Genomic DNA, 23,000 nt, shown 5'->3' on the forward strand with positions numbered 1-23,000 from the left:
CTTGTATCTGGAAGGCAACCTAGTCATAAACAAATTAATGTTCAGAAGGTACATTTGCCCCCATTGCTACTACTTTTGGAACTCAAATTCTAAAATATCCCAAGCTCAAGTTGTCTCTCTCCCACTGAAATAGATATATTTTGTAAATGTGTGATTTGCTGGGAGGAAATGTTGACGAGATTTAAAAGAACTGCACACGTGACATGCAGCACAAGGCTGTTGTACAAAAGAACATCCCATCACCGGCTCAAAATATTGTGACAATTTTAGAACCTAGGAGGTACCCCCCTCAATTTCTAGTGATATTTTCACAACAGTCTATCACTGTTTTTATGGTAGCCTTTCATGAAGATTATGTGTGACACTGTGATGTGACACCAGTAAGATCCTAAAACAAAACATGCTTTCAATTTTAGTGGCTGAGCTCAGAGCAACGTTAAAAGATAATGAGCAACTTGTTTCAGCAACAGGAAAACCATTACCAGGACAAAACAAACCAGGGCAAATTCTGACCTCCTATATGGAATCAGAGAAAATGTTTTTTAGTCATTTCAATCTCTCACAGTAGAAAGTCTCAAAACTGAAATTCTTATATGAGTGGTTAACTTGGCCACTGTATTTCTGTTTACTGTTGTATATTACTGAGGTAACAAAATAATAATAGAAAGTTGGAATGTGAATTTCATCAAGCATTCCACTACAATATATACAGTCTAAAAATCTTATTCACAGTTATATGTGCAAATACCTACTTGTGTTGGCATTATTAATGCTAGAACAGATAGGGCTTCCCAGTAATTTGGTATTTTTTATTTTTTTAAAAAGCACATCCTTTTCACAGGGAAGTTGTAATCTTGTGTACATTCCCTTCTCTGGTATTATGATGCTTTTCAGGGTGTGAGTTGATATTCTGCACACTTCCTATTCCTGCCTAGTCATACCTCCCTCATATTCACTTTGTTGCTTTCTGGTGCCTGTTGATTATATTTCCAAGCAGGCTTTTGAACCAGCCTCTTGTCTTCCCACCATCCCTTTGAATCCAGCACCACTGCTTCAATCAACAAACAGTAGTAAGCAGGGATATACCCTGAGATATACCCTGATCCTGAATGTTCAACTTGCAGGTAGGTATAAGAGCCATATCTCCCTGCATGTGGAGGTGAGACCAGAGACATATTGGTACCTCAACAGCACTTCAAGTTGTTGATTTCCCCCCTTTCATTTAAAAAGTACAAAAAAAAATCCTATTCAAACTTATCCCCAGCCTGAGAAAACCATACCTGTAAAATGCATAGAGGACAAGGAGATTTCCTGTGATTCCAATGGAACCAATGACAAGAACACAGGAGCCTACAGTGTAAAGAACACGATCAGGGACATCTACTTTTATTCGGTGCTGAGTTCCCATATTCTGTGTCTGAAAGCGGGAGAGGGGGAGAGAACAGGAGAGGAAACAAAATGTCACCCCAATCTATGTGTTTTCATTGAAATGATTAAAACATGCCATGCAACATTACTTACCACAGATAACTGCAGTATTTTAGTCAATCAAATATTTAAAGCTTAAAAAAAAACATGGAAAGGAGAGTTTACAACAGAAAAGCTGACAAATGTTATTCTCATATAAGCACACTTCAATAATCCCTTGGAAATGGATATGTAACAATGGGTGCTAGTCTGGACATTTTACATGGTTTATTTCTATGGATTATGATATCAGTGCAGCTGGTGTGGGTTTATTATGAAATACAGGCAACACCCAACTTAAGGACCCCTGGACAGTTAAGTCCAGTCAAAGGCAACTATGGGGTGCAGCGCTCATCTCGCTTTTAAGGCTGAGGGAGCCAGTGTTTGTCCACAGACAGATTTCTGGGTCATGTGGCCAGCATGACTAAATCACTACTAGCACACGGAGGACCATGACAAGCGCCAGAGCACACAGAAACACCACCGACCTTCCCTCCACAGTGGTACCTATTTATCTACAGTACTTGCACTGGTATGCTTTCGAACTGCTAGGTTGGTAGAAGCTGGGACAGAGCAATGGGAGCTCACCCCATCACACGGACTTGAACTGCCAACCTTCTGAGGCTCAGTGGTTTAGACCACAGCGCCACCCGCATGCCTACTGTCAACTTACACAGTCACGTAAAGCCAAAACCACCTATAGTCAAAACACATCCGGCTCAATAGCAGGTGGGATTGCCAAAGTTTCCCCCCACTCCGATCACCCACCCCCTTTCCCCCTTTTGCCAAGCACATAAAGCTAAATGCACACAAGTTAAATTTGTCTAAGTGCAACAACATTCATGGTAAGAAGTATCCCAAATCCAAATAACTGTTGGGGGGGGGGTCTCCTTATTTAGGCATTATTTTCCCTATGCAATGACATATGGCAGCTTTCTCCAGCCTGGTACCGTCCAGATGCCTGGACCCCCACCAGCTCCAGTCAACATGGCCAATGATCAGGGTTGATAGGAAGAGACCAGCTATGGGAGAACCAGGCTGGTACATGGGAGGAGAGGTGGGCAAATGGGTCAGGAGAAAGCTTGCAACCCATCTTTCTGGAGAGCATCTTGCATACCTAGCTATACAGAGTGAATCAGTACAAACTAACCTGTTATTTGGTGAACATATCAGAGGTAAGATAAAAAGTGATGACACCCACTGTCTCAAGTAAGGGAAAATACTGTAATAAGTGATCCACAAACGTATGAAAATTATGTGTAATTAATCAGCAGGGAACTAAAAACTGGTGCAAACTTTCTTTTTTTAAGCTGGAGTAGAACCTAAACCTCTCCGATTGCATGGAGCCCGGACAGCCCCGTGGTTTTCCCCGGAGCTGAGGGCGATGAAACAGTCGCTGAGACGGCTAGAGCGCCGGTGGTGGAAAACTCATTCTGAATCTGACCGGACACTGGCTAGAGCTCAACTTCGAGCCTACCAAGTGGCAATGGCAACGGCGAAGAGGGCCTTCTTCACCGTTTCTATTGCATCTGCAGAAAACAGCAGCAGGAGACTCTTCCAGGTGGTTCGCAGTTTAGCAGAACCACCGTCGTCATCGGGGCCTGGTAGGGACCCCAAGATCTCCTGCAATGCTTTTGCAAAGTTTTTTGCAGATAAAGTCGCTCAGATTCGGAAGGAGGTAGATTCCACCGTGGGAGCAGGGCTGGGGCGGGAGAGTGCTAGAGCTCTGTCTAGTCATGTTTCATGGGATCAATTTCAATCTGTTACCTCCGAGGATGTGGACAGGCTGCTTGGACGAGTGAAACCAACCACCTGTGTCCTTGATCCTTGCCCATCCTGGCTAATAAAAGCGAGCCGGGAAGGACTGGGCGATGGGCTCCGCGGGGTGGTGAACGCTTCCCTCTGTGAGGGAGTCTTCCCATACCCACTGAAGGAGGCGGTCATTAAACCGCTTCTTAAAAAAACATCTTTAGACCCAGCCAATATGGCCAACTATCGCCCAGCCTCAAATTTACCATTCTTGGGCAAGGTGATTGAGCGGGTGGTTGCGGAACAACTCCAGGCACGCCTGGAAGAAGCGGACCATTTGGATCCCTTCCAATCGGGATTCAGGCCTCATCATGGGACTGAAACTGCCTTGGTTGCGCTGGTCGATGATCTCCGGCGGGCTAGGGACAAAGGTGAGAGCTGTTTCCTAGTTCTGCTGGATCTCTCAGCAGCCTTTGACACCATCGACCATAACATCCTTCTGGACCGGCTAGAGGGGTTGGGAGCTGGGGGCACTGTTATACAGTGGTTCCGCTCCTTCCTCCTGGGCCGTATTCAGAAAGTGGTGATGGGGGATGAGTGTTCAGACCCCTGGGCTCTCACTTGTGGGGTGCCTCAGGGTTCCGTCCTCTCCCCCATGCTTTTTAATATCTATATGAAGCCGCTGGGAGAGATCATCAGGGGGTTTGGGCTGGGTGTTCATCAGTATGCGGATGATACCCAGCTCTACCTCTCTTTCAAATCAGAACCAGTGAAGGCGGTGAAGGTCCTGTGTGAGTGCCTGGAGGCGGTTGGAGGATGGATGGCGGCTAACAGATTGAGGTTGAATCCTGACAAGACAGAAGTACTGTTTTGGGGGGATAGGGGGCGGGTGGGTGTGGGGGACTCCCTGGTCCTGAATGGGGTAACTGTGCCCCTGAAGGACCAGGTGCGCAGCCTGGGAGTCATTTTGGACTCACAGCTGTCCATGGAGGCACAGGTTCATTCTGTGTCCAGGGCGGCTGTCTACCAGCTCCATCTGGTACGCAGGCTGAGACCCTACCTGCCCGCAGACTGTCTCGCCAGAGTGGTACATGCTCTAGTTATCTCCCGCTTGGACTACTGCAATGCGCTCTATGTGGGGCTACCTTTGAAGGTGACCCGGAAACTGCAATTAATCCAGAATGCGGCAGCTAGACTGGTGACTGGGAGGGGCCGCCAGAACCACATAACACCGGTCCTGAGAGATCTACATTGGCTCCCAGTACGTTTCCGAGCACAATTCAAAGTGTTGGTACTGACCTTTAAAGCCCTAAATGGCCTCGGTCCTGTATACCTGAAGGAGCGTCTCCAGCCCCATCATTCAGCCCGGACACTGAGATCCAGCGCTGAGGGCCTTCTGTCGGTTCCCTCACTGCGAGAAGCAAAACTACAGGGAACCAGGCAGAGGGCCTTCTCAGTAGTGGCGCCCGCCCTGTGGAACGCCCTCCCATCAGAAGTCAAGGGACTGCTGGCTTTTGCCGTAATAAAACTGACTGACTGAGAAGTCAAGGGAATAAACAACTACCTGACATTCAGAAAACACCTGAAGGCAGCCCTGTTTAGGGAAGTTTTTAAACTGTGATATTTTAAATGTATTTTAATGTTTGGTGGAAGCCGCCCAGAGTGACTGGGGAGACCCAGCCAGATGGGCGGGGTACAAATAATAATAAATAATAATAATAATAATAATAATTATTATTATTATTATTATTATTACTAAACGTATCGTTGAACCCAAATTGGGGGGGGGAGAATAAATAACGATGTGGAATAAGGACAGGACTAGCTAACTAAATAATGGTGTTGTAGTATACTTGCAAGCTTCAAACAGAATACAGACCACACAAAAACCCAGTATCTGGATAAAGCTATGTTTGAATGATATACTTTTATGGCTCATCTGGACTTCTGTAGTCAGAGCTCTTAATGGGCTGGAAAACAACAAGCAAGACAGTCTACTCTGGTTTCCAGAATTCTACTCTGTGGGAATTCCCTGCCTATTGTGAAGATGAAAAGCTCGGTAGAGAAATGAGGTAAGATCTCTGGTGTGCCTCTACCATGCCATAATGACCACTCTGTCTCAGTAACTGTTAATGTTGGTGACAAAAACCTTTATTTCTATTCTCTGGCCTAAAGGCCGGAATAGCTGTAGTTGTTTTGCCAAAGAATTAGGCACATTAACTTATCTCAACTTACTTTGCAATTCACATTCCTGACATGAACTAGGCTTACTTTCCCCCATGTAAGCTGAACTAGTTAGGGTGTGCCAAACTAGATACTAAACCCTTCTTGGTCTAACCAGAACCAAATTAAAACAACTTTAGGATAACTACGCAGCACATGCTCGTGCAGCCAATTGTACATCAAAGCTCTCCCCACGGCTGGTTTAATAGGTCTGAATATTGTTCAAGAGTTAAGTTAGCCCTAGAAAGAGGCAAAGTCCTTAATATACCATCTTTTTAAAAATAAAAAAATCACACACACCTGAGGTGTCCGTATCTTCCTTTCTATAAGCACCTAGAGCAAAGCACAAAAATGCTGGTGTTGAGAGTTGAGGAATCCATGTATTTCCCCATTCAGGGCTGCCTGAAATATGAAGCTTAAAGGGGTGTGGGAGCCAATATATAATACAGAGTTGCTAAAACCTCTACTTTATGTCACAGTCGCTGTAATGCATTCATGGCTAAAACCCTTTTGTCAATGGACTGCTTGCATGCCAGAAAGCTTTACTCACTCTAATCTGTCAAAGAATGATTTTTTAAAATAAAAAATAAAAAGAGGAAGACTAGTTTGCCAGCTGCTACATCAATCAAAACATCATGTAAAAACATTTAGATGCAGTTGCCACCTTCAGGTTTCCATACCACAAATGGAAAACTCTTCAGTCATATAATGTATATAAAATCTCAGCGGAGAACACCTTTTTATGGCAAATTGCTATTCTTTTCCCCAGGGTCTCTTTCTATCAAGCAAAGCTGTTGCAGGGAGAGAACAGGGAGTTTCAGCGTGACCAGTGGAATGGCAGGTATAGGAAGCAAAACAACCACTTCCAAGATGATTTTTCCTCACTGAGACATAAAACATAAAGGCCATACTGGAATAGCTCTGTTGGTAGAGCACAAGACTCTTAATCTCAGGGTCATGGATTCAAGTCCCATGTTGGGCAAAAAAATTATGCATTGCAGGAGGTTGGACTAGATGACCCTTGTGTTCCCTTCCAATTCTATGAATCTATGATATCTCAAGGATAAAAGCATGGAACAGAATGAGTTGACAAGTGGCTGAGAAGGAGAGGGTTAAATCACAGGATTCTCTTGCTATTTCTCCCTGTTTGCAAAGAATCATAGAATTTGGTCCATATGGTTATAATAATATAGGGGGGTATTGTTTTCGTTTCTTATTGTGGTATGTATTTTTGTGTTTTTATATTGTTAACCACCCTGTGATGTTTGAATGAAGGGCAATATATAAATTAAATGAATGAATGAATGATGTAATTCCATCCCTAGCACTTCTAACTTGTGTAAGGCACAATTCATTGCTTTTTGAGAGCCAGTGTGGTGTAGTGGTTAAGAGCGGTGGATTCGTAATCTGGTGAACCGGGTTCGATTCCCCACTCCTCCACATGCAGCTGCTGGGTGACCTTGGGCTAGTCACACTTCTCTGAAGTCTCTCAGCCCCACTCACCTCACAGAGTGTTTGTTGTGGGGGAGGAAGGGAAAGGAGAATGTTAGCCGCCTTGAGACTCCTTAGGGTAGTGATAAAGCAGGATATCAAATCCAAACTCTTCTTCTTCTTCTTCTTCTCTTGTTTATACTAACAAAACTGAAAAACACTAACTTTTTAAACCACCATGAAAAACTATGGTTGGCAATTTATGTCAGATGTAAGTGATAAAAACCAAGGAGTCTTTATCCCCAATACATATATTTACATGACACCCTGGTTCATGAATTTATTTTACTGGAATGCAATAGTAGCTGCCTAATTCAGTACGTATCACGAATGCACAAATTGGGTTGCCATATTTCAAAAAGTAGGAAACCAGGACACCCCAAAAGTTGTTGAGCTTTTTTTTAGTTGTAGGCTATTTTGAGACAAACCACAAAGTTGTGGAGCTTTCTTTTACGAAGACGCAAAGAAAAGCCACATACATATTTCTGCCAGAACATGCTGGGAATTCAGTGATATGTGCTGCTGTTTCATAGCAAGATTAGCACAGACCATAGTGTGTGCATGCACACATGCACACTTCCCATACCAATATAACTTTAAAAGAGTAGCAAAAGAGAGCAACGGAAAAAGAAGAATCAAACATTCTGCTACCATAAGTTGCCAGTTGCAGATTGCGGAGATCAGGAGTTACTACAGCATTACTATTAGTGACTCATTTTACCACACAAACACACCCATAGACTATTGCTTTTAAGCAGAAACATATCTTATTGCTGTGGCTCTTAATAATGCAACAAACAAGCAACACCCTTTGTTTTATAGCTGTTGCTTTTTAATGTATAAAACATTAGTTAATAACATAAGGAGAGTCCTGAATCAACCCAAGGGCCCACCTACTTTTAGCAGCCTCTTCTCAGAGCATCCAATCAGATGCCCATGAAAAGCTCATAAGCAGGACCTGGATGCAAAAGCCACTGAGACCAGTAGTCATCAATAGCCTTACCCTTTGTGTAATCCCATTTACCTAAGGGACCGCCTCTCCTGGTATGTCCCGTGTAGGAACTTAAGGTCCTCAAATAATAATCTTTTGGAGGTCCCGAGCAACAGAGATGCTAGGTTGGCCTCAACCAGGGCCAGGGCTTTCTCAGTATTGGCACCGACTTGGTGGAACAGTCTATCACAAGAGACCAGGGCCCTGCGGGATTTGGCATCTTTCCGCAGGGCCTGCAAGACGGAGCTGTTCCACCTGGCCTTTGGGTTGGTTTCTGTTTGATAGTTATGCTTCATTCTTTTATTGGTGGGCTATTTGAAAATGAGACTGAAGTTTTAATTTTGAATTTTTACATTTGTATTTTAATCTGTATTTTAAATTGATTGTTTTTATGTTTTTGCTGTGATTTTAATTAGTGTTAGCCGCCCTGAGCCCGGTTTTTGGCTGGGAAGGGCGGGGTATAAATAAAAATTTATTATTATTATTATTATTATTAAAGCCATCAAGGTTGGTGACCATTATTTCTCCAGAAACAATCACCTGATGCTTTTTGGTGCCAGGTGAAGACTTTCTTTTGTACTCTTCTAGGGGACGACAGAGAATGAGATGGTTGGACAGTGTTCTCGAAGCGACTAGCATGAGTTTGGCCAAACTGCGGGAGGCAGTGAAAGATAGGCGTGCCTGGCGTGCTCTGGTCCATGGGGTCACGAAGAGTCGGACACGAATGACTGTACAACAACAAGTCATTTTAATTATATGATTTAGTGCAGTAAGATATGGGCACTAAATTACTTCCCAGTCTTTATCCTGAAAATTTGCTGGTCTGTTTTTATGCCTTTTGTGCTGTTTTTGTATGATATTCTGATGCTTGGATTGCATTTTTTTATTTTATGGTTTTTTTGCAAACTGCCCAAAGTGTGTGGTGGATGGAAATGCAATGAAATAAAATAAATACTTTTTTAAAATTTTCTTTCAGCTGCCTCGAACTTGGGAAAGGAGGGAACAAAACAACAACCACAACAACAAAAGGTTCAGTAAGTTAATTGGAAAATTTCAATGAGAATAATGGTGCTGCACAAGATCACACAGAGACAATGGCTGCAAAAGCATTATCTCTATTTTGAGACAAGCAAACTGATATAACTGTAATTAACAAATGATACCAATTAATACTGCATTTCAACTTAGCAGGGCACGAACAGAACAGCTCAATTTATACAACCAGCATCACCCAGCAGTAACCCCAGGATCCCTCAGATATTGACGCTCATGAATCAATATGTGAGGTTCTTTCTGAATTCAGCTGTTTTGTATTTAATAGAACATGACAGCTATAAATGTGGTTCACATCAAAGCATCACGGTGCACAGCGCTGATCAATACAAATAAAAGAAGGCACCTACTGATATTGTTGTTTTGCTGTTGGTTGAGTTCTCCCTCTTTAACACACTTTATTTATTTAGGAACTCAGGAAAGGGATTATCCAAAACTCCATTTCTACTTAAAAAAAACCACACACACAGTTTAGGTTCTGCAACAAGGTGTTGTCATGCATTTTAATGCCCTTGTTCGGGGCTCCAAGACACTGTTCAGGGGAAGATCTTGCAAGTGGGTGGGTGTAGAGAAGAAAGGATGGAGAACTCCAACACACTCAGTTCTCCTGAAAATGGAACCTAGGGTTCCCTATCCCCGTTATCAATGTGCAGCCCACTATCAGCACTGTATCTTTTTAGTAGAAGGATGGGACATAACTTTTCTAAATACACTTTCTAAATAAACAAGAAACTGACGGACCATCTAACCAATGCTATTCCCCTTTCCCCCACTTATGCACAGCTTCCTCCCAATTTTCCTAGCTCAGGAGCTGTCCTTGCACAGCAAATGAATTGATGGAACAGGAACAAATGACTCATCTGAAATACCAAACAGCCCCACTTGATGCACTAAATCATCATCATCATGTCAGAATGATGGTTTAAAACGGCCATCAAAATCCCAACTCTCACTTAAAAAAAAAATAATACCACTTCTGGAGCCCCACAAATGCAGGTTACTGCACATGTGACAGTAAAGTGACACGCCGTCAAAAATAAGGTAATAAAAGAAATCAAATGTACCAGTATTGTTTTTAACCGCTCTTCAGATCAGAGATGATTTAGAATTGTATTTTTGTATTTTTTTGCAATTTACGGTAACAATTTCAGAGTAAAACTGGGGCAACACAGTCAGATGGGTGGGGTACAAATAATAAATTATTATTATTATAATCTAAGCCAATGAGAACTTTGCTGATAAATTTCTAGAAACTAAGCTGCATATTCAATCAAACACCTTAAAAGCATGTGAGTTTTGAAGCTTGGTTTCCTGCAATGTGCTAATTTATATGTCTTAGACTGACATATTCAGTAATGAATAATGAGCTTTTACGGAAAATCCTTTCACGTCTTCCATGTCCAGAATAGCCCACTGGCCATTTTCAGGACAAAGATCCTCTCCCATCATTTTACGAGAGCTGGATGTTTGCATCAGTAGGCCTGTTTTCCATGATGAAGGAGTGGACTAGGAGGGGGAAGGGGAGAGAGAGACTGATATTGCTGCATTGGGAACAACCTTTTACAAAACGGAACAATCATGCGCTCAGTGATGAAGTAGACAATACTTCAGAGGGAAGAGCGTTCTTGAAGCCAACACTCTGTATTTAATCAGTTTCAAATCTAACAACAATTTATGAGGAACAACTGGACCATAATGGATCACTAGGAGATGCAGGACTAGAACTTTTCCCTCTCACTTCTAAATAGCTGCTGCAGCAGGTCACTGCAGTCTGCAGGACAGCTTCTCCAGAAAATTCCAAAGAGATCAGAAGCCTGAGGCACAGTATCATAGAGCAGGGCTTTTGATGTGGCTGCATCCGTTTTTCCCTTTTATAACATTTTGTGCACCTGAGTAGCTTATGGCTGCACTGTTGGCCCTTCATTCTACCGGCCGAATGCCATTGCTGACTCAAAACATTGTGCCACAGAAGCACAGCCCAAATGCCCCCAGTCTAGTAGACCAACTTTTAAAAAAATAAAGACTCATAGAATTGTAAAGTTGGAAGGGACCATGAGAATCATTTAGCCCAGCCCCCTGCCAGGACCAGTGCTAGGGCTTCTGGCGCCCTAGGCGAGAACAATCTTCTGCCCCCCCCCCGCCCAAGCCTGCTTTAGCGGGAGGTGGGGGGTGGAGAGGCAAGCAGCGGTTTCTCCACTATAGCAGAGAAGCTGCTGCTCGCCCGCCCCACCCCCCGCCCCCCGTCAAAGCCTGCTTTAGCGGGAGGTGGGGGGGTGGAGAGGCAAGCAGCAGTTTCTCCGCTGTAGCAGAGAAGTCGCTGCTCGCCCATCCCGCCCCCCTCCAAAGCCTGCTTTAGCGGGAGCCGGGGGTGGTGTCGGGGGCAAGCAGCACCTCTCCACTACAGCAGAGAAGCTGCTGCTAGCCTGTCCTGCACCCCCGCCCAAGCCTCGCCAGCGCCCCCTCCATTTTGGCGCCCTAGGCGATTGCCTAGTTCGCCTAAATGGACGCGCCAGCACTGCCCCCTGCAGTGCAAGAATCTTTGCCCAACACGGGGTTCAAACCCACAACCCTGAGATTATGAGTATCCATTTGCTTTACCAACTGAGCTATTCCAGCATTTGACATACCATTTAGACACCATTTCCTGCCTTCTGTGATCTTCTTCCAATTCTCATGGTGCCACACAAATTAATCACTTCACCCAGTTTCATGTTAGGGTCAGCTCTGCCAAAAGCTGATTATGCTTAAGTTTGAATGACATTATTTCCTTAAATGGCAGCAATCAAAGAAAAACACCCAACACTTAATATTTTCACCATCTTTGAAGAATATTTAACATTTTCTGGCATACATTAGTGCATGTAGGTTACTTAACATCTAGTGAAGATTAATTGAAGCAGAGTGTATGTGTATAGTTTGTGCATCAGAAGATGACATTAATAATGTAGAAGTACTTTGTGAAAGTGCTATCTAAATCCAACAATAAATTTCACTTATGTGTTTCCATGGCATTTGGAAAGGTTTGCCATTTAAACATTTATTGTCCAATTCCTGTCAATCAGATATTCAACAGAACTTGAATATTCATGAATTTATATGAGCATGAAGCTAAAGTATATTGAATTCAGCAAAAGGAACTTTAGCTCAACAAGGTCAGTTGTTTTTCACCTGTTTGTCCTTCAAAGAATGGTCTAGGTATACAGAGTTAACATTAAGACTTGACAAAGTTCACACATATGGCATTTCTTTTCAGATTTAGAATATACTGAAATCTAAGCTTATGAAGTAGATCACATATAGAAAGTAGAAGTACCGTATTTTTCTGGGTATAAGACAATATTTTCCTCCTAGAAACAATAGGCAAAAATTTCGGGTCGTCTTATACACAGATAGCAGAGGGGGGACGGGTGATTGGTGGCAGCAGCCAGCAGAAGATTGGCAGCAGCGATTGGACGTGTGATTGGTCACTGCGGCAAGGCCTGCTGACGATTGGCTGTGGCAATTGGGTGTGCGATTTACGGCAGTGGTGAGGCGTGCGTGCAATCGGCTGTGGTTGGGTCGAGTGGGCAGGTGGGCTTTTGGCAACGATCGTATTATTGGTGGCCGCAGCGATGCGTGTGATTTGCATTGGCTGGCAGGCTGTAAAGCAATTGGTGGCGGTGACCCCCCCCCAAAAAGCTCAACAACTCCGGGAAATCTCTCCCCCAAAAAAGCTCACATTTTTTTGTTGCGGTTCAAAAACATAGGGGTTGTCTTACACTGCAAAATACAGTATTTTACTACTCAGCCATAAACATGCTTATCTAGAAGTAAGTTGCAAAGAGTGGATCTTAAATGTTCTGTCCAGAATGTTTAGTGTGAAGTTGCAATCGTAAGAACCTGATCCTACTGTTTAGAGTGCAAATTTAAATTAAATAAAGGAACACTTGAACCAATGCAAAATAATAAGTGGTGGCATTGCATGCATGCAAATTCAACTGTGCTGATGTGGCTGCACCATGCACAGCCCTACTTGAGTCAAATGTAGGTCAAGAAGAGAGAAGCACAGGGGTTAAGCAGGCAAACAGTAACATAACCCCTTTTCTATCCCTGTCAACAGCTGGTGAGAGCTGGCTTGGTGCCCGATTTGGCTAGCCAAAGCCTACAGGCAGCATGACTGAATAAAGCCAAGTAGAGATGAATAGGTGGTGGCAGATGGCTGTGACCCAGAGCCAAGGCTCCACAAACAGAGATGGCAATAGTTTTCCAGGAAGCCCACCACCAAAGGAAATTTGGTAGCAGCAGCAGGTAATCAGCAGTTCTGTGGAGGGTTTTCAGACAGGAGACAACTTGTTCCATAGAATCATAGAGTTGGAAGAGACCACAAGGGCCATCCAGTCCATCCCCCTGCCAAGCAGGAAACACCATCAAAGCATTCCTGACAGATGGCTGTCAAGCCTCCGCTTAAAGACCTCCAAAGGAGGAGACTCCACCACACTCCTTGGCAGCAAATTCCACTGTCGAACAGCTCTTACTGTCAGGAATCTCTTCCTAATGTTTAGGTGGAATCTTCTTTCTTGTAGTTTGAATCCATTGCCCTGTGTCCGCTTCTCTGGAGCAGCAGAAAACAAGCTTTCTCCCTCCTCTATATGACATCCTTTGATATATTTGAACATGGCTATCAGATCACCCCTTAACCTTCTCTTCTCCAGGCTAAACATACCCAGCTCCCTAAGCCGTTCCTCATAAGGCATCGTTTCCAGGCCTTTGACCATTTTGGTTGTCCTCCTCTGGACACATTCCAGCTTGTCAGTATCCTTCTTGAACTGTGGGGCCCAGAACTGGACACAGTATTCCAGGTGAGGTCTGACCAGAGCGGAATACAGTGGTACTATTACTTCCCTTGATCTAGATGCTATACTCCTATTGATGCAGCCCAGAATTGCATTGGCTTTTTTAGCTGCTGCATCACACTGTTGACTCATGTCAAGTTTATGGTCTACCAAGACTCCTAGATCCTTTTCACATGTACTGCTCTCAAGCCAGGTGTCACCCATCCTGTATTTGTGCCTTTCTTTTCTTTTTTTGCCCAAGTGTAGTACTTAACATTCTTCCCTGTTAATATTCATCTTGTTTGCTTTGGCCCAGTTCTCTAATCTGTTAAGGTCATTTCGAAATGTGATCCTGTCCTCTGGGGTATTAGCCACCCCTCCCAATTTGGTGTCATCTGCAAACTTGATCAGGATGCCCTCAAGCCCATCATCCAAGTCATTGATAAAGATGTTGAATAAGACTGGGCCCAAGACAGAACCCTGTGGCACCCCACTAGAGAAACAAGGAACCATTCAAGACCCTTAAATTCATTCATGAATGGATCTCAGTACTCCAGCCTAAATCCAAGCACTTCTTTGCTATTCTGCACTTTCTCTGTAGGTCTACTGATATGTCTGGGAGGAAAGAACAGGTGAACAAGAGATCTTGACAACAGGCAAAGTGACTCCTTGGAAAACTCAGGCTGTCTTGACTGCTGGTTCCTGGGTCTACACATGATAGACAGGCTCTTCACAAAGGGTTCCATCTGCTTATCCCTAAATTAGTTTTCATCCTCCTTGCAAGCCCATGATCTCTTCAGTTCCATGTCCAAGGCTGGTTGTGAGTTTAGACCGTGCCTTGAGATTGTCATTGTTGTAGCTAGCTAGTTGCTCATTACACAAAAAATGACACTAGGTCACAACATATTTAAAAGCATAAACAAAAATACATTATAATAAAAATGCATTTACATAAGAACACATGCAATTCATAAATTGCTAAATGGTATATAATCCTGTAACGTAGTCAATGAATAGTAGGCATATCAAAGGTACGAGAAATGAGGATTTATTCTATGCAGTGGTTCTATTTGTAAACAGCAGGCAAAACAATCAGGGCAACAAGCCCACGATTGTGACAATCTCTTCCAAAAAAAGCATGGATTTGCAAACTACACTGCAAAACAGAAAATCTACTTCTCAGCCCCCAGCTTTTCCCATAATGCAATTACCACAGCATGTGAATAAAAATAACTCTGAATTCTAAACTGAAAATTGCAGGAAGAGGAAAGGGTGAAAGCGAGTGAAGGCAGAATTTTTCATGCTCATTGCAAATATTTGCAAGTCATCTATTTGAGAAAGATGCTGGGAATCCCTCTGTATGGTGCTTGCATCAACACAATTACTGTACATTTTTTATATGAGGTACAAATTCATAACCATAATTTTCTTAACTTGTAACTGCTATCCCACCAAGGCCTCAAAAGGATTTTGGCTGTGATTTTATACTTGGTGAGCCTCACTGGGTTTGGTGACTATTTGGTGGTAATCATATATAAGATTAGGTTGTTTTATTATGCCAATGTGCAGGTGTTTGTGCATGCCCAAATTAAAACTAGCACATACCCTTAGCCAGTGACAATTTGGAGTTCCTTCTCTCTCTTTTTGCACCTATACCCAGACAAATTATTATTCCATTTGACACCTTATTAGTGTTCATCTTGCTTTTCTTTACAGTGTTTATGTGTGTAGTAGCTGTCTTGAAGGCCTCTTTAGCAGTCACTTCACATCTTTGATTCACACATCCCTCATCATCTTTGCACTTTCTCTGTAGTACAGCTTCAACTGAGTTAAGAAAGCAGCATTTAAAAGCACTGAATTGCACTAGGTATGTGGCTTGTTACTTTACACGGCTGTTTAATGAATGCTCTGGGTAAAAGGTATGACAGAACCATAGTGGATTGCCCAGAAGAGAGAGAGAATTGAGGGGGAGAGGCTGAAAATGAAATATAGCTGTCAAGAAAGAACATTTGAAAATGTCTGCTATGTTCAAAATGCAAAGGATCAATCAGGGGATAAAATAATGTTATGACAGGTGCAGAGATAGCCAGGAACACCTCCTACCATTTACGCATAATCATTTCTATGTTGTGAAGTCCCAACATTATTCATTCACATCTGTAGTGTCTTAAACACATTCTGAAATCCACTTGGAAACTTTAGTTCATGCAAAAACGAACATGACACATAAGTGGGCTGAGAAGTCTGTCAGTGTATTATACTAGTACTTGAACATCTGCACTGACTCTCTGTCCTCTTCTGGGCAACATCCAGAGTACGAGTTTTAATCCCTAAAAGTATAAGGCTCAACCAGGACTGACCCAAGATACCTTGGCACCTGAGGCGAACCACAAAATGGTCCCCCCCCCTTCTGCACCAGGGAAGAAGGGGTAAGTGAAGATCTACATCAGAAACAAGGGTGTGTGTGTAAAGATCTACATTGGGATCTGCTGTCATGTGGATATTGATCCCTGAGGTGGTCATCTCACCTTGCCTTATGGGTGGACTCAACACACCTTAGATCAGGGATACACAACCCATGGCCCTCCAGAAGTTGCTGGATTACAACTCCCATCATTCTGACCACTGGTCACACTGCCTAGAGCTGATGAGAGTTGCAGCGCAGCAATATCTTAAGGGCCACAGGTTCCCCACATCTACTTTAAGGTTCTCCATCTGTCTCTTAGGCACTGTCTCGTCCCAAACACTTTGTTTCAAGATTTGCTGAGGGTACCTTCTTGACGACACTAATGTTAACTATTACTAAGCACTACAGGAATGAGCGTGGACAGAATTATTTGCTTAAGAGAGCCAACATCAAACCATCTGTGTATCTGAAGAAGTGTGCATGCACACGAAAGCTCATACCAGGAACAAACTCAGTTGGTCTCTAAGGTGCTACTAGAAAGAATTTTCGATTTTGTTTTGACTATGGCAGACCAACACGGCTACCCACCTGTAAATCAAACCATCAGTTATGTTCATTAACCATGGTTCATACACATTAAGAAATCCAAAGCTTTAACTAACTGGTGTTCTCCTAAGTTTGGATATAATGACCAAGTTTGCACACAATACAAAACTGTCATTTAGCAAAACAAAAATGAGCTACAAGGTGTTTTGGGATCATATTCTTCATTTTCCCCTAGTCCAGTGCAGCTACAAGGAAGTATGAAGCTTTTACTTCTCTTTCAGCATTATTCCTGAACCCTAAATTGTATTAACTAGTTTATCATAACTATGTTTAGTGAGAATAAGCTAGCTCACCATAGACAAACTGCAGATTGTCAACACCCAGACAACACAAGCTGCAGTTAATATAAAAAAGAAGCACAATTCCATGTAGCTTGTCCTTGTAATACTTACCATGGTTCAGCCTTATATACAAACATAGCCATTGACAAATTCTAGCTTCTAGGGCAGAATTGGACACATTCAGACTCCTTGTGCCTGCACTTGAGGAGGAAGTCAGAGACTGCAGGACTGACAAGAGTTTTACACATAGTGCTAACCCATGGTTTGAAACTACATACAAAATAGGCCATTGTGTTATGTGCAGAAATCCACACTATTTTTGGTTCTTGTCCAATACCAACAAACGAAAAACTGCAACATAATTATTTAGAGCTTAAAAACAAAAAGTAATAAGCATGCAGACATCTGAAAGTTTTTTATTTGATAATCAAGGAGTGATTTATATTTCTGATTCATTTGTATTTAGGTTTGGAAACTCTGCTATCTCTGGAGACAGAAGCAATCTTTGAAGCAAGTTTGCAGTTGCTTTCCTTTGAGCCTATATTTCCATTAGATCAAAGCTGGGGAAAAGAGTTAGATAAACCTTTGTACTGGCCACTGTTTGTTCAATACTAAAATAGATTAAAAAAACACACTAAAGTGTTGCACACAGGGTCATAGCATGTCAAAGGAAGTGTTGTACAATACGGGGGGGAGGGATAAGTTATGTTACGCCTGTATGCCTTGACCCAATAAGACCAGAAGAAAGATTCAGGCAGCAAAGTTTCCAAAAGCAAAGTTTCTTTATTGCAATAAGGTGCATTCAGTAAGCAAAAGGCAAATGCACACCCCACCTCCTGTGGGGCAAGCTTAAGTACTCTCTATGACATAGTAAAGCTCCTCCTAAATCCCTCCTCCTGGCCTATCAGAACTAATATTATAATACTGCGTTAGCAAATCAGAACATTTCCTTTGTCCGGCTGCCTTTGTCTGTTTCAAGCTGCTTTAGCCGCCAGGAGGTGCTATATGCTATTATTTCAGTGCCTAAATGCCTAGCCGTTGACCCCCAACTGCACCTGGGACCTTATTTTGGCTTCTGCTGATGTTCACAGGAAATGGCTCGGTCATGGGGTTGAGTTGTGGTTAGCTCTTTCCCTGAAACCAGACTTCCTCTTGAAAAGAGGAAGTCTGTGGTCGGCCGTTTACTGGCATTCTGCTGATTTGCTAAGTTTATCTAAGAAGCTGCAATGTAAGGATTTTAGCTGGCAAAGTTGAAGCAAAGTTCAAGCAAAGTTGAATCTCTAAAATGGAGTGGGGGCATCTCCGAAATGGGGTTCAGGGGCTCGTATCTTGGTGCCTCATTTCCCCCCTTTCAATCGAGAGGAGCAGCTTGTTCTGCTTCCTCTTCAGATTGACCTACTGAGATTTCCTCTATAACTTGATCCATCCAGTGTTCAAACACCCCTATAGGGTCTTCAAAATGTTCATCAGGTTCCCATGTATCATCATCTGGTGAATAACCTTTCCATCGTACTTTGTATAGTATTTTACTATCTGTGGTTTTCATGTCCAGGATCTTCTCCACTTCAAAGACATCCGTATCATATTCGTTGATACCTCTGCCGCTTTCCACCATCCCTTCTCCTCCTGCAGCCACCTTCTCCTCAGCCCCACTCACAACAGCTGCCATGTATGAGGCGAACGTTGTAATGGTGTCCTTCTCCAGTCAGTCCCTTGGACTGTAAGCAGTTGCGTGGCAACCACAGGTATATTTGGTAAGCCTGCGGTTCCTGTACATAAAAGGACTTCCCACCCCCCTTTGGTGACTCTGGGTGGCGTGTCCCCTGGTGTGAAAGCTTCAAATCTCCTTGTGACTACACTGGAGAAAGTCGAATAAGAGCCAGTGCCTCACCCCAAGTTCATTCCTCGAGGACTAAATTCTGGTTTACTGTTACAGCTGAATATGGCCCATATTTCTTATGGAGGGTGATGACATTTACTGGAGGACTGGAAGGGACTAATGAAATTAGTGTGAGAAGAATAGGATCAGTGAATATTTTACCTATTCTGACTTCTTGAGAGCAGTTGCAATGTAGCAAATAGTCAGGAATAACTTTCTAACAGTAAGAACTGTTTGGCTGTAGAATGGACTCCCTATTCTCTTTTCCAGTGAAAATACACCCATAGGTATAAAGACTAGGCCCTCCCCCTCTGGTTCCCAACTATATACACGCAAGGGAATAGAAAGGGATATTGTTACTTTGACAAAGTCAATTTCAAGGGGTCAACAGGATTTTCCCTTCCAATTTCCCGTCCAATCCCAACAGCCTAGACCAACATTGTTCACACCTCTAACATTCCCAATCTATAGAGTTATGCCCTGTCTAACAACTGGTCGACAAACCACTAATAACAATGTCCTTCCGACCAATTTTTCTGATGTGGTTCTGCTGGAGATGGTCTCCGTTGCATAAACTGGAGGTTTCCGGTGGCCCGTGCGTCGAGTGACAGCGTCCAGTGTGTCACAGCAGGGGCTACTTCAATTCGGTCTCCCGTGCGCTGGGCGTCCTTGCCGGTCAGACGCAGCAGGGGAGACTGGTGCACCGTGCGTTGAGTACCTACTCCTGGCTAGGCACAGCAGGGTGTCGACTCCAGGGGGTCACCTCGGCCTTTCACCGCCGTTGGGGTGGATAGGAGAACCGTGTATGGACCGTGTAAGAAGGTTGCGCTTCCACTCCTTTACCCACAAGCTATAGCCAGGCTGGAACTGATGGACTGGCTCAGCAAAGCTGCACGGTGTTTGCTCGAGGGCCCACCTGCTGAGGGAACGACAACACACAGACACAGAGAGACAGACAGACAGATAGAGAGATTATTTGTTTGTGGAAGGTGATATGCTCTTCCACCTGTCCAGTCCAGCTGGTTTTTCACGAACAAATGGAGGTGGCCTCCCATACAGGAGCTCGAATGGTGACAGTTTAAGTCTCTTGGTGGGGGCGCTTCGAATTCGGAACAGAGCTATAGGGAGGACATCTGTCCACTTCAGTCCGGTCTCTTGGGTTAATTTGGCCAATTGGATTTTCAAAGTCCGGTTCATCCTTTCAGTTTTTTCCCGAACTCTGTGGCCTATAGGCAGAGTGCAGTCTCCACTTTATCTGAAGTTTCTTGCACACTTCCTGCACTACCTGATCGATAAAGGCTGGTCCATTATCACTCCCTATACTCCTGGGCAGTCCGAACCTGGGTATTAGTTCGGTTAGAAGTTTCTTAGTTACTTCCCTGGCTTTTTCAGTCCGTGGTGGGAACGCCTCTACCCATCCGGTCAGCGTACAAACAAACACTAGCAGATATTTGCAAGTCCTTGCAGGTGGCAACTCAGTAAAATCCACAATCAGATTCTCCATAGGGCTGTATCCCACATGTTGTACACCCGGTGGGGGTTGCATTCCTTGCTTGGGGTTGTTTTTGGCACAAAGGATACACCTCTGGGAGATAGCAGCAGTTAATTGTGAGAGGTTAGGCACATACAATTTTCTCCCGAGATGTTCCCTAGCAGCGGTGCCACCCAAGTGTGTGGACTCATGGTAGTTTCTCACAATTTTGCTGGCCAAGTGTTGGGGCACGAACACTCGGTTGTCTGGGAGGAGTAGCCATCCATCTTGCAGTCGGGCTCCCTCCTGTTGTGCCCATTCTTGCTCTTCAGGAGAATAGTGAGGTTCCAAGTCTTCAGTGGATATTTCTGGGATGAGTGCAGCCACGGTTGAAGGTGGTGATTGCATAGCTGCTTCTCGGGCAGCCTTGTCTGCCTTATGGTTGCCTCTGGTGACCAAATCCTTGCCTCGCCCATGTCCTTTGCAATGCATTACAGCAATCCTCTCAGGGGCCCACACCGCCTCTAATAGACTTTCCACTTCTTGTCCATACTTCAAGGCTTTTCCATGGGCTCCTATCAGACCTCTTTCCTTCCATAGAGCTCCATGCGCATGCAGGGTTAAGAAGGCATACTTTGAATCTGTATATATACATTCGCCTTACATCCAGCTGCCAATTGCAGGGCTCTAGTGAGTGCAATTATTTCGGCCTTCTGGGCAGAGGTTCCCGGTTGCAGAGCTTCTGCCTCTACAATCTCATCGTTGGTCACCACAGCATACCCAGCCCTCCTAACGCCATTGGATACAAAGCTGCTCCCATCTGTGTAATATACAACATCAGGCTCTTTCAGGGGTTCATCTTTCAAGTCTGGTCTGCTAGAATAGACTTCGTCCATCACCTGGAGACAATCATGGTGTTCTATTTCCTCGTCGTCTGGTAGGGGCATCAGGGTGGCGGGGTTAAGGGTATTCACCACTCTTAGGTGCACTCTTGGGTTTTCACACAGCAGGCCCTGGTATTGGGCCATTCGGGGGTTTGTCAGCCAGTAGCTCCCTTTGTACTCCATGAGGGTGAGAACAGCATAGGGTACATTTACATTCATTTCTTGGCCAAAGGTGAATTTATCTGCTTCTGTCACCAAGGCTGCAGTGGCTGCCATGCCATTCAGCTCATGCACATACAGTTGGAAGGGTTTCTCTGGATTTGGCAATCCTGGGGCTGGGGTCTCCATTAGGCATCTTTTAATAGTCTCAGAGGCCTTTTGTTGTTCTGGTCCCCACACAAGGGGTCTTCCTTCACTCCTCCTGTACTATCATTCAGGGATTCTGGTAAAACACTGAAGCCAGGTATTTAGCACCACCCTGCATTTCCCTAGGAAGTCCCACAACTGCTTCCTAGTGGTGGGCTCTCTTATGAGACATATGGCTTCTTTCCTCTGTGATGTGATATATTGAAGCCTAAATACTTGATTTCCTTCAGATACAATTTATGCCTTTCTCTGAGAGGCTTTGTATCCTGTCTCCCATAACAAGTATAACAGTTCTTCTGTAACTTCTTTTCCTTTTCTTCCAAGTTTTGGCCATCTTTACCAATTTTTTTTTAAAATCCTTGTGGCCAGAATCAAAGGGGTTTGAGTAAGCCAAGATTCAATAATCAGTTCAAGTGTTTCTGGGCTCCTTCTGCCGCCCATCGTGGCAGGAAAGTGAGAGTAGTGTTTTACTGAGACTGGCATAGCCTAGGACCTTACATTAAGAATTATATGCAGGATATTTTTGGCCAACTCTGGGGATTATCTTCAGCCCACACCCCTGGTGGAGCTTGGAGAGTTTCAGGTATTTATTCTGTCACTTTTCCCAAGAGTAAATGGATGGGATTTTGTGATCAAGGCTGCCAAAAGTTCCTAAGAGTATTCTCTAGGCGCCATTAGTGACAATATGCTGGTCACTCGTGGAAATAGCTGCATTTCTGGTCCTTTGGGGACAAAATAATTTGTGCCTGTACCTTGAGGGGACGTCTCTTTCCAGTGAGGGCACTGGGTATTTGGGCATATACAGGAACTGATGGGTGAGGTGGCATCCTTCAATTTGACATTCCAAATGCCTCCCTGAACAAATCACTTGTGGCTCCCACAATGTTCACTGATTCTAGGCTTTTGGATTGTACAGGCGTGGTTATAACAGAATACTGGGCTCCCAGCGAAATATCTCTGGTTGGTCCCTCTGGGGTATCTTCCTCCAAGCCCTCTTCCTCTTTGTCCTCTTCCTCTTCCTTCTCCTCTATTCTGGGACCATTCTCACTTCCAGTGTGTCTCCCTTTTCTACATATGACACACTGCTTCCTTCCTAGCAACTGACCTTTTCACCGGCCTCTTCCTCGGGTCAGACCCCTCTGGCCTCACCCGGGTCACCAGTCCTAGGACGCTTGTTGCTTGGCCTTTCATCTTTACATACTCCTTCAATGCCTCTTCTACTGCTTTCTTCCAAGCGGCTGACCTCTTCACCGGCCTCTATCTCGGGCCTCTGGGCCCCTCTGGCCCTCCCGAGTCGCCGGTCCTCCTTGGGCCAAAGCTG

The 23,000-nt window shown here is 44.0% G+C and overlaps 1 protein-coding gene across 2 annotated transcripts in view; it reads right to left on the reverse strand.

Moving 5' to 3' along the window:
• LOC117053061 (melanopsin) overlaps window positions 1-23,000 on the reverse strand; it is a 56,737-nt gene that overhangs the window by 22,434 nt on the left and 11,303 nt on the right. For both annotated transcript variants that reach the window (XM_033160548.1, XM_033160547.1), the window contains exon 2: window positions 1,281-1,417. In XM_033160548.1, coding sequence (XP_033016439.1) covers window positions 1,281-1,417 — 137 coding nt within the window. The remainder of the gene's footprint in view (window positions 1-1,280; window positions 1,418-23,000) is intronic.

Source organism: Lacerta agilis, chromosome 9 (assembly GCF_009819535.1).
Source record: "Lacerta agilis isolate rLacAgi1 chromosome 9, rLacAgi1.pri, whole genome shotgun sequence".
NCBI lineage: Eukaryota > Metazoa > Chordata > Lepidosauria > Squamata > Lacertidae > Lacerta > Lacerta agilis.